This window comes from Ursus americanus, chromosome 9, assembly GCF_024610735.1.
Source record: "Ursus americanus isolate L20-20 chromosome 9, mUrsAme1.1.p, whole genome shotgun sequence".
NCBI classification, from domain to species: Eukaryota; Metazoa; Chordata; class Mammalia; order Carnivora; family Ursidae; genus Ursus; species Ursus americanus.
The window spans coordinates 51,232,793-51,244,183 of record NC_142135.1 but is presented as its reverse complement, the minus strand read 5'-3'; the positions used below and the strand labels follow the sequence as shown (position 1 = coordinate 51,244,183).

The 11,391-nt window shown below is 47.1% G+C and overlaps 1 protein-coding gene across 1 annotated transcript in view; it reads right to left on the bottom strand.

The window, feature by feature from the left end:
* PAG1 (phosphoprotein membrane anchor with glycosphingolipid microdomains 1) overlaps positions 1-11,391 on the bottom strand; it is a 136,106-nt gene that overhangs the window by 13,312 nt on the left and 111,403 nt on the right. Inside the window, exons 4-7 of the mRNA XM_045806066.2 lie at positions 9,389-9,596; positions 7,833-7,884; positions 4,495-4,591; positions 2,220-2,821 (exon numbers count right to left, since the gene is read on the bottom strand). Of these exons, the coding sequence (XP_045662022.1) occupies positions 2,220-2,821; positions 4,495-4,591; positions 7,833-7,884; positions 9,389-9,513 (876 nt within the window). The 5' untranslated portion in view covers positions 9,514-9,596. The remainder of the gene's footprint in view (positions 1-2,219; positions 2,822-4,494; positions 4,592-7,832; positions 7,885-9,388; positions 9,597-11,391) is intronic.

The following is an 11,391-nucleotide window of genomic DNA, read 5'->3' as shown; positions in this document are numbered from 1 at the left end:
TGAGGACTTCCAAGTGTACAAATGCAGCCCAAGCCTTTTCTTGTAAGGCTGCTCATTCATCCAGCTGCTCTCTGCTGCTTCTACTCAGACATCCAGCATGTGTCTCAAACAAAGCATGTCTAGCACTGAATACCCAATCTTCTCCAAAAACATGCCTGCTGTTCTAGTCCTCTCCATTTCAGTTAAGGGTGAGTCCATCTTTCCGGTGGCTCAGGCCAAACCTGGGACTCATCATTATTTTTTCTCTCCCTTCATTACACATCTGTTCCACCAGCAGAACTCCTGGCTCCAGTTTAGCTTCTATGACTTTCGTCCTGTTCCAAGCCACCATCCTCTCTTGTCTGGTTTGTGACAATGGCCACCCGATTGGTCTCCTTGTTCCTACCTTTGACACTTGAATTTAACATTAGTCAGAGAGATCTTTTCCAAACCTAGAGTAATCCATTCTTCTGCTCAAGATTTTCTAATGGCCCCTTTTTTATTCAGATTAAGAGTATAGGCCACAGCATGGGCCCCTGGTTGCATTTCTCTCTACTGCTCTCAGCTACACCTGTCCCCTCCTCATCCCTGGATAGGCCAGGCGAGCTCCAGGAAGGCTCCAGCCTCAGCGCCTTCACCCTGCCCCTCCCCCTGCTGCATCTGCTCCTCCCCGACTTAGTCTCTCGCCTCCTTGAACATTTCATTCAGATGCCACCTTCACGGTAGGCAGACCCTGACCGCTTGAGTCACAGTTGTACCCCCACTCTGCTTTCCTGATCCTTATTCTGTTCTCATTTTTCCCTACAAATCTTAAAACCTTCTAAATACCATATACTTTACTTATGTGCATATTTATGTCTCTCTCTTCCCCCTAAAATGTAAGCTCCATGGGGGCGGGAATTTTGTTCATTTATATGTTTTGGTCACCAGTGTATTCTCAGCACCTAGAAGGTTGTGTGACATATAGTTGGTGCTCACTAAAAATCTTGTGAATGAAAAAATCAATGAATATTAACTATTTCAAGTTCTCTCAATTGCTTAAAATTAGAATTGTTTATAGTGGAGATGATGGGTTACTCATTCTTATATTACTATATGATTCCCAGATGGATATTTCCAGATTCTAATGTGATATCTGGAGAATTACTTATTGGTAGTGGCTAGACAATTGACCTTCTTATCTTTCAAGTACTTGTAAGTAAAAAAGCCTTAATGGCATAATAAACTTTACATTAGTTTTATTATCTTTGGTTATATGAAGGCAGAACGTTAGAGTGCATTTTTGCATCTTATGAGTAGGTTCATAAACACCTGTATTGAGGCTCTCAACAGCTGCTTTCATGGGTAATATGAAAAGTCAAAATGCATTCAGAGAATACCACAATGACTTACTTGCTGTAACCTACATAACCATAGCTAGGATTCACATTTTGATCATGAAATCCAGATCCCTTTTAAGGCTACTATTGACTGACCTGCTTGTCCTTCCTACCAAAACCTGAGATGAGAACATTGCTTTTTCCCGTGTAGAAAACAAATCGGAGAGTAGTTTCGTAAGAAGACTGGGCCTAGTTAAATCCCAAGGAGAAACTGACAACAGGAGATGTGAATTTCAGGCTGTTGTGGTTCCTAGGTCAGGTTATCAGAAACAAACAGAGAAGCCTTGGGCATTGTTAATACATTTTAGAGCTTTGTTGAATATCTAAACTTAAGAGCTATAGGTATTGTTTTGAAATTGTCACATAATAAAATCTCTTACTGGATTTACATAAAAGTCTGCCTAGAATCAGTTACCACCAGTGGCACCCGTGAGTCTGTCCTCTCCGTGTATCTTCCTGGGCTCTGATTTCTGGGATCCCAGAAGGGTAAAGATCCCCTGCTGCTTGAGGCAACAAGAGCAGAAGAGACTAAATGTGTGGCAAAGAGTTTAGTCTCCATTTAATTCGTGATCTTCAAAATGAAGAAAATAATACTTGGCCCCAATTAGACATGATGTAAAAACTGGAAAATATCCAAGTTAGGTGCCAACAGAGAAATATTTTACAAGCATGAGTTTTCAGTATTTTATTATTTGGAGGGGGGAAAAGTCAAACACAGCTTACGTTAAAACAGCTTTCATCATTCAGCGAACCTGAAAGTGTTTGTATATACTTCCCAGAACAATGTGCCAGTAAAAGCCCCGGATTAGCTAGATTCCCAATCATGACAAAAGCACATGAAACAAAACTACGGGAGCCCACCTTGTTGGTTTCGCTGGTCCCCTCTGCGGCTCCTTCCTCGGCGCTCTCGCTCTCTTCCTTCTCCTGAAGGTTTTCATTCTCATCCAGAAGTTTAACGGGGACAGGTGGTGGGGCTTCCTCTTCCAGATCGCAAGAATTTCCAAGGACAGTCTCTGTGTTAGCGCTCTGTCGACACTTTTTGTTTCTGTCCACTGAGGCATATTCAGCAAAGTCCGCTTGGGCGGCTTGGGGCCCCGGAAGCTCTTTCAAAGCGGAAGTCGACTTTGACCTGCTGCTGTGGCCTTTCCCTGGGTTCATGGCTGCTGCCACCTCCTTAATTTCTTTCACAGTTTCATACAAGCAGTCCTCCACCATGTTTTCTTGGGAGGAACTATCCTTGAGCACTTCGTACGGCCCTTCCGTCCCAAGGCCCTGGTCCCCGTCCATACTCCTTGTGTTGAGCGTCGTGTCCACTGCGCTGTCGGGAGGAATTCTGGGCAGTTCCCGGCTCTGATGACATTTTGGCTTCCCCGTGCTGTCCTGGGAGTCCAACAGATCCGAAGCTGAGGTCTGGACCTCCTCATAATGTTGCATGCAGGTCAGAGTACTGTCTTCTGAAAGAACTAAAGCGGCAGAAGTAATACAAATGAAGACAGACAGTACCTTAAAGAATTACTACAGTGACCTGGCTAATGCAAAGTTAAGTTAAATCAAGGTGCTTGCTTTTTAGTCGACTCTAAACTTGCAAATTACACATGGCATGACTGTTGAGATTTCAACCGCAGTTGAAACTAAAGCCAGCTATTACATCTTTCCAATACAATGTTTAATAAACTATCTTGGCTATAAATTTGGTTCACGGTTACTTTCCTTGCTTAGTGATGGGATTCTTGTAGGCAGTGTGTCTAATGTGACCAGGGGGTCTGACTCCATGAGAGGCAGAGCACTGAATCGGGGGGGGGGGGGACACATATGGTGGCCACCCTCCCTGGCCTTATTGGCCGCCTCCTTTTTGGAGGGAATAACTGGTAGCCATCCCCCCTTCCAGTGGTCACTTTTGTTTGGCAGACATGATGGAAACAGTGGGGCAAAAATGTACCCTCAACCACAAGGGACAGTATGCCTGTGCCTCTTTAAAGGTCTTCCATCTCGCTGCCCCTTCTGCCTACCGTTTCTACCTCAAATTAGAAAATCAAATGTGAAATTCTTAGATTTCCACAGAAATGCACTGTGTGGAAACCATTCAGTCATTCCTTTATCAAATATTTTTTGAGTGCCTACTATGTCCCAGTGACTGTTAAAGTGCTGGAGATACATCAAAAAAGCCAAGCCCCACCTTTCTGATACTTAACATTGTGGCGAACAAGTTATTAAATGACTGTCATTCCATTTTGTATCCCTTATATATAAGTATAAAAAGTATAAGTACATATGTATAAATGTGTACTTAAATATATATTTATATTCATGCATATATTTACCTTATATACTTTTTATATAATATATAGTTCTTATATATTATATGTAGTCCTTATATGTGTATATATCCGTGTGTTTATAACTTACAATTTTTAATCATTTTTACTGACTAGACTGGGATTCTCGAAGACCCCTGGAGCCCAGGACCATGTCTAACACAGTGGCAGGCGCCACTCTGTGTGTACTTAATCATCACAGAGGTGCAGATGAACGATCGGCTGACCCTGAGATGGGCGAGCAGCCTGAGTTACCCAGCAGGGCCAGCGTAATCACTGTGACAGAGTTGGCGGGAGAGCTGGAGAGAGAGGTGGAGAGGGAGGGAAGGGCTAGGGGTCAAGAAAGGCAGGCAGCCTTGGGGAGCTGCAACAGGTGCGGAAACAGATTCACCCTAGAGCCTCTAGGACGAAGTGCAGCTCTGCGGGTACTCTGACTCTAGGGCTACGAGTTAACACACTTCTGTTGTTCGAAGGGACCGAGTCTGTGGTCATGGGATGAAGCAGTGATGTGCCACTGTTTGTTTCTTCACCTGTAAGTTGTAACAAGAGCTCTTACAGGGAGTAATAATACTACTCTTGATAATAGTAATCTTACTGGGTAGCTGTTAGGATGAGTTAGTATACAAGTCTTAGAGCACCGACACAGAGAAACCAACTAATAAACACTAACTTTTCATGCACATGAGCTTATCTGTGCTAAAACCGTAGGCATACTGAGAGTGAGCGAGAACACACTGCCTAGTTGCTGGGCTATGTGTACTGAAGCCGACTTTCTCAGGTGATGAGGCCTGCGGGAAAGCTGGTATCTCTGCGGAACTTACTGTCGCCATTGGTGAGTATCCCGTTTTGCTCGCTGCTGGCAGGCGCGTCTGTGGCCAGGCTAGTGACCGAACGGCTGAACATCTCCTTGTCGGAAGGCTGCAAAGCAAACACCACATGAAGAATCAGACTGTAGGCAAAGGACAATAGCCATGGCTTTTTCTAAAAATTAAAACAGCAACAACAGACCCCAAATCCGTGTAAACCAAGTGAAATTAAGCGAGCTGGAGTTGCTCTGCTGTACCGGTGACATTCGGAATGCTCAGAGGCCGTCGGTGGCTAGTGGTTATTGCGTCAGACCAGGTACGCAATATCTCCGTCACGGGGCAGAGCTCTACCGGACACAGTTGTCCCAGACTCTCCAAGACCCTGCAGATCTTCCAAGACCGTCTGCAGAGCTATCTACCTGGTGCTCTACGAGTGGCCTACAGGTAGGGCATGAGGGCCCAGTCCCTTTAGGTCCAGGTGGAAAGGGGACCAAGAGCCCTAGTGCAGGACAGAATTGACTCCTGCAGACAGCAGGCCGATCCACGTGCCACAGGTGCTGTAAAATGCTGCTCTTAAAGGTGTGCCACGTCTAGAAAGACATGCCCTCTAAGGGAAGAGACTGCAGTCTCCCCGAAGGAGAGAAGGTCCCTGAATCCTGAGACCATTTCATAACCAGCCAGGTCTCTACTTCAAGGTTCACAAGAACAGCCATGTGTTAAATAGCAGGTCTGCAAACCTTTCTTATCGTCACAAATTCAGGATACCTGGAGGGAAGAACGGCATGGAAGGTTTTTCTGCTGGGCTCGGATGTGGAGATACTACGTGGAGGAAGACGCCAGGCCGAGCTAGAGCTACACGCAGTCACAAAGTGCGCTGGTAGTTCACATGTTTCTTTAAATGCCCAGCTGGTTCCGTGTGGCAGCCCGAATCACTGCTGATGGGACCTGTTCCCACACCCTTCTCACAGAAGACCCGGGCGTCACAGCAGGTGACCCAGCTCGCCACACCTGGACCATGTTCCAGGAGTCCACGTGGGAAGTTCTGATACAGCTCCAGAAGCTTGTCCAGTTGGCTTCATAAATTCTCTGACTTCTCACTGGGAACCAAATACTACTACTAATAGCCAGTAGCTCCCACTGTGTCACGAACCCTTCCTGCGAGCCCACTCTTGCAGGGTGACGCGGCTCCTGACGGCAGGGCGCCAGGAGCTGGGTCACTGCGTTAGGCTGCCAGGACCTTAGGGTGCAGACGCTCAGAGCACAGAAGCGTCCCACCTGGACAGGGGTCAGGGGTGAAGGGGGGAGGCCCACCAGGCAGGCTCCTCACAGCATCACGACCCATCCCTGCTGCAGTAGCATCATCGGGTCAGCTGCTCTCAGACAGGGGGCCCGCCGGGGAGCCCCAGGTCAGACTGCGGGACACCCCGTGCCTCGGGACTGTTTTAGGCTAGGATTTAGTGGTGCTTCCTCTGGGGCTTAGGAGTGAGCCGGGATGTGTAAGAGCTGGGATCAAGGGCAGGGAGGCGAGGCTGACCACAGGGGCTTCTTTGGCCTAAATGGCGAACCTGCAAGTTGAGCAAGATCTAGAAGCGGAGAGAGAAGCTCTTAAAGAGAGCTGGGTGGACAGGCTGTGTGGGTGAACTCGCACACCAGTGCCCACGGGACCACGCCCTCGCTCGCGCTCTCTCGCTCGCTGTCACGCACAGCTGTGTAAGAGAGGCTGTGGGGTTATGAGGGATAAGGTACACGAGTCTCTGTCTTCCTCTCACCCGCCTGCCGCTATCTCCTCTCTCCCGGGGCTGCTGCTGACCCCGGGCAGACAAGCAGGTGCTGGAGGTCTACCGCGGGGCTCTCAAGCATGAGCAGCCAGCAGAATCACACGGTGCGGGGCTTGCTAACAGTTCCTTGGGCCCCAAGAGCTTCAGGTGGTGCTGCTGCCAGCAGCGCAGGCCACCCTTAAGAACCGCTGCTTGGGAAGGACCAGGGATGGAGGACAGAGATGGAAGGTCTGCCTTCTGCCCTAACCTACCTGCCACCTGGCACCAAGGAGCACAGGGGGTGGTGAACAAAGTTGGCGTCTGGGGCCTACATGTGGGAGGAGCAACAGTGGAGTGATCCCCCCGCCCCCCACCAGCACAGCAGCAACCTGTGCGAACTGTGGTGCGGGGCGCGGCGGCGAAGTGGGGTTGACCGGAGATGGGAGAAGGATAAAGGGAGAGGTGGTGCTGAGAACCCAGGACAGCAGTGGGTGGGGTGTGTGTGCTTGCAGAGAAGGAGGCCAGGAAACCGCAAGGGCTCCCAGCTGCTGGGGATACACGAGTCCCGCCCATGCCCATGGAATCCGTAGGGCCCGGAGACTGGGCATGGAGACCCCTGCTGGGGAAGCTCTGGCCTGTCTGCTGGCTACATGTTTCACACCTTCTCCCACAAAGACGTTTTTCCCTGATCTTGAGAAATTCCGTCAGAGACTGGAAACACCTTCTCTGTTTTCGCACTGCCACGGGGCTCAAGCAAGATGGATGCAGTCAGCCCTGCCAATATGGGGGTGGCCCCTTCCCCAGCTGCTGGAATTGCTCAGCCAGGCGAGGGCATGACCCTGAGTGGAGAGAACCAGGCAGGACCAGGACACTCAGGCTGCTCCTCACCAGGGGGCAGCGGAGGGGCTTGACCAGGCCCCATAAGAAAGGAGGGCCTCGGAAACCCAGCTGGGCCATATCTTCATAAGATGAGGTCACACTGGAGTCCTTCTAAAATGGGGAAGCTTGCACAGAAACACGTGGAGAGGAGAGATCATATGGAGAGACATAGGGAGAACGGCACATGACAGTGACGGCACTAAGGAGAGGCAAAGATGGCCAGCAAACCACCAGAAGCTACAAGAACCGCCTGGAACAGATTCGCCCTCCAAGCTCTCAGAAGACCCAGACCCAGAGACACCTCTGTCTCCATTTCTATCCTCCAGAATTCCAAGACAATACATGTGTTACTTAAGCCCCACAGTTTGTGGTCCTTGGTTATGCAGCCCCAGCAAAGGGATACAGGCTGGAGCTGGGCACAAGTGTCCCTGCGTCCCTGTGTCCCTGTGGTAGTAGGTAGGCTGGAGCTCTCGAAGGATCTCTCTGGCAGCAACATGACTGCATCCATTTCAGAAACTCTCCCAACCAACCCAGCTAATTGCACAGGCCTCTAGCCACACTGAATAAGAATCCTACAGAAAGGGCACAGCCCAGGCAGCCAGCTAACCCTGGCTGAGCTCTTTCCCTCGGTTTCCTTCAGCCTGGCAGCTGTAGGCACACACTTAGATAAGCGGCTGACGTTTTAAAGCACACACAGACATGTGCACATGGGCTCACCACGTTCATCAGGTTCTCATGGTCCCCGCTGTGCTGCCTCGGCTTCTTCTCTCTGAAATGGAAAAACATTGCTGTAATATCAAACATGCCATCTAAAATCAAACATACACTCCCCTTTCTGTCCTAATATTTATCAACATTTAAATCTCTCATTTAAGATCCTGGTTTATTTTGCCAAGGAAGCAAAAGCTGGACAGTGACTCCATCACTCCTTTGCAGCTGTTAGGGTTTGAGGGGGTCAAGTCACAGGATGAGACTGGTCACTTCTCTGGCTCTCCCCTTTCTCTTGGAGTAGAAAATATAAGTTTACAATAAGAGGACTGAGACACATTCCTGGGTAGAAACTGTTCATATCTAGAATACTAGAAAGGATACTGCCTTTTTTTTTTTTTTTTTTTTAAAGAAAATCCAGACAATTTTCTACTTTTCATTTGTCTTAACTCAGAATCTGCTAAGTAGACTGCACACTACCACGGGACTGGGAAAATAATGAAAGAAAATACAAATTTTGGCACGTTGGGAAGGACACATGCTCTCAGGATGAGTCATATGTACTTCCAGTCTATGGAAAAGTCCATCGAATAAAAATAGAATTTATTTTTACTCAGGACAGTCTAAAGAAAGCCATCAGTACTAGAGACGGCATTTCCCATATATGTACAAGGCAACAGTGACACCTAGTGGGAGTGTAAATAATTACAGGCAGGCCCTCCCAAGTCCAGGGTAGCAAACTTCTGAGGGCCATCTTCCCGCTCAGACTCAGACCCAGCTGTAGAGCCCCTGGTCCAAACTAGGCAGGGATTTGAAGGCTACTTGGTTCAGAGAATCTGACTTCCCCCCTCTTGATAGAGACCTCAGGGTCTCTCCGGAAGTCACCGAGAGGAGGGTTTGGAAGACGGCTGGCTGGTCTGCACCATTCCATCCAGAAGCTGCCCGTATCCTAACAGTGTCTGAGCACCTGGGGAATTACTCCCTGTTAGAAAGAGCTTTGCTCCTGAGCAAAGATCTCTTTTTGGGGAGTAGAGACATTTTATATGAGGGAGACATGAAGGGGTGGGGGAGGAGAAGCATAACTCTAAAAAAAAAGACAAGATAGTTATTTTTTATACAGCTTATCTCTCTCATAGGAAAATTAACCTATTTCTTAAGAAACTGCAGTTGTAGATTACCAATCTTTAATAAAAGGATCCTTTCAAACCACATAACAGCAGTACTTCTCAGTAACTCCCAAGGGGCAACAAAAAGAGTACCTTTAACACATCAGACTTAGATTTCGAAATGTCCATAGATGGGAAAAGACAACATACATTTTAACAAGGATGTGCTCAAATGAATGGCAAGAATTTCATTCTGGGAAGTTTTGTACACGAGGCCTCTTCCAGTTGCTCCTCAGCAAAATGAGATACGGATTTTCACTCAACCTCAAAAAAAGTCCTGCGATGCTTTGCAGCAGAGAAGTTAATTTTAACACAGGGATGTCTGTGAATGTCTATGTAGTGGGATTCCTATATGCTTTTCATTTGAAGAATCTTCTGGGTACAGGGAATGGCTCTCACCTGTCACAACTGGAGCACAGAAAAATGAGGAAGCTGATGAGGAAGAAAGTGGCGACGGTGGCCAAACTGCCCCATAGGATGACCTGCACTTGCCCGCTGCTCAGCATGCTCCCCGGAGGTCCCATGGTGGGAGCAGGAAGTGGCACGAGCTGACGGAGTCCTTCAGTCCTTCAAAGGTGGGAACATGGGCGCGGAGTGCTTCGTCCTCCTGCAGAGAGACCAGTGTGTTTTGAAACAACTTCTCACGTGAAGTGAGAGAGTCTTGTAATGAGTGTGTGTCGGGAGGAAGGCTTTGAGCAGAGTCAGGGAGGTGTGTGGGGACGCACTGGCCTCACCTGGACACCTGTCTCTGGGCAAGTCCCCTCTGTTGTCCAGGCCTTTTGTTTTCCTCACCTGAAGACCTCCAGTGGGAATGTACAAGCGCCCAGCACAGTGTTTGAAGTGAGGGATAGCTTATTATTTTGATATGTTTGGGGACAGATTCTTAAGATCTTCAAATAAAATAAGATCCCTTGTATTCCACAGCAAATAAATGCTTGTTTGGATTTTTTTTTTTTTCGCAGAGCAGGGTAAAGCATTTATTATAGCTTTCAAAAAATGCAGTTCACATCTTCCCCACCTATCTCCCTAGCTCCCAAACCTACCTCTCTTTGAGAAGGTTGAAGGCCGGTACAATTAATGAAAGAGAATGTCTTTATATTCACCTTCAGAACTGTTATCTATTGTGAGTATGTGACTATTTTCAGGGCCAGCTTTCACTGAGTTTCTGTGAGCGCTCCGTAAGTACATTTTCAAATGAACAGATGAAAATACATGCTAAGAATACATCACCAGAAGTAAACGAGACCTATTTGTAAAAAAGTATAAATTAAGCAGAAGAGCTATACCTAGCACATTTTAGTACCTGGCATGTCCTGGGACCCTTGCTAAATGCCTTCCTCACTTAATTACTGCTACCAGCCTGTGAGAAGGCCCTGCTCGTCCCCGTTTTTCAGACAAGAAGGCTGAATGGCAGAGACATTAAGTAAATTCTCCCAAGATGTCACAGATGTTAAGTGGCAGGGTAAGGATGTGAGTCCAGCCATTTCTGACTCTAAAACTGTCATCTTAGCCCCCTAGTGGGGGCTACTGTGTGCTCCCCGTTCCACCTACAAATCTTCTAAATGAAAATGGTCACGAGTATTGTGAAATATTTTAAGAGTTATAGATTTTGAAAAATAGAGCCGTATATTAAAAATTGATGAGTATCCTGGGAGATACAGGCCTCCAGTTATGGAATGAATGAGTCACAGGAATAAAAGGCCCCGCATAGGGAATACAGTCAGTGGTATTGTAATAGTGTGGTCTGGTGACAGACGGCAGCCACATTTGTGTGAGCAGAGCAGAACCTATAGAGAAACTGAGTCACTACGCTGTACACCTGAAACTAATGTAATACTGTGTGTCAACTAGACTCAAAAATTTTTAAAAAAAATAATTATCTCTTGTCAGAGAGGCCTTGTTTAAAGAACATTTGCTTTGCTCGATTCTAGAATATTCTAACTTAAAACGAAGAGCTTTTAATCTCTAGTTTCATGAATAAAATAAACAAATTATAATCTTAATCAGAACTCAAAAAATTTTTTCCCTTGCAAAAGTCTGTCCATATTTACACTGTCGTTTGCTTCAGTGAAAGAGCTGTGAGTACATTTCGGGAGCACTGCAGTGTGTGCACCAAGCCAGCACCTGGATGGCTTCGTGCCAAAGAGGAGCACCCCTTGAAAGAGTTGGAGAATAAAAGCCATTTTGGCAAAGGCAGTTCAACTGGACCAAATTTTCTCCAAGTGAAACACATTTATTTGAATATTTAAGATCGAAGAATAATAAAAAAGCTGGAGAAAAAGAAACTTTTATCTACAATGTATGCAGAGAGCATTCTAGATGAAGTCCACGTTGTCCTTAGGTCCCTGAGTCAACATGAACACTTCCTAATGCTCTGTAAATATGTAAATGCGCAACTTCCT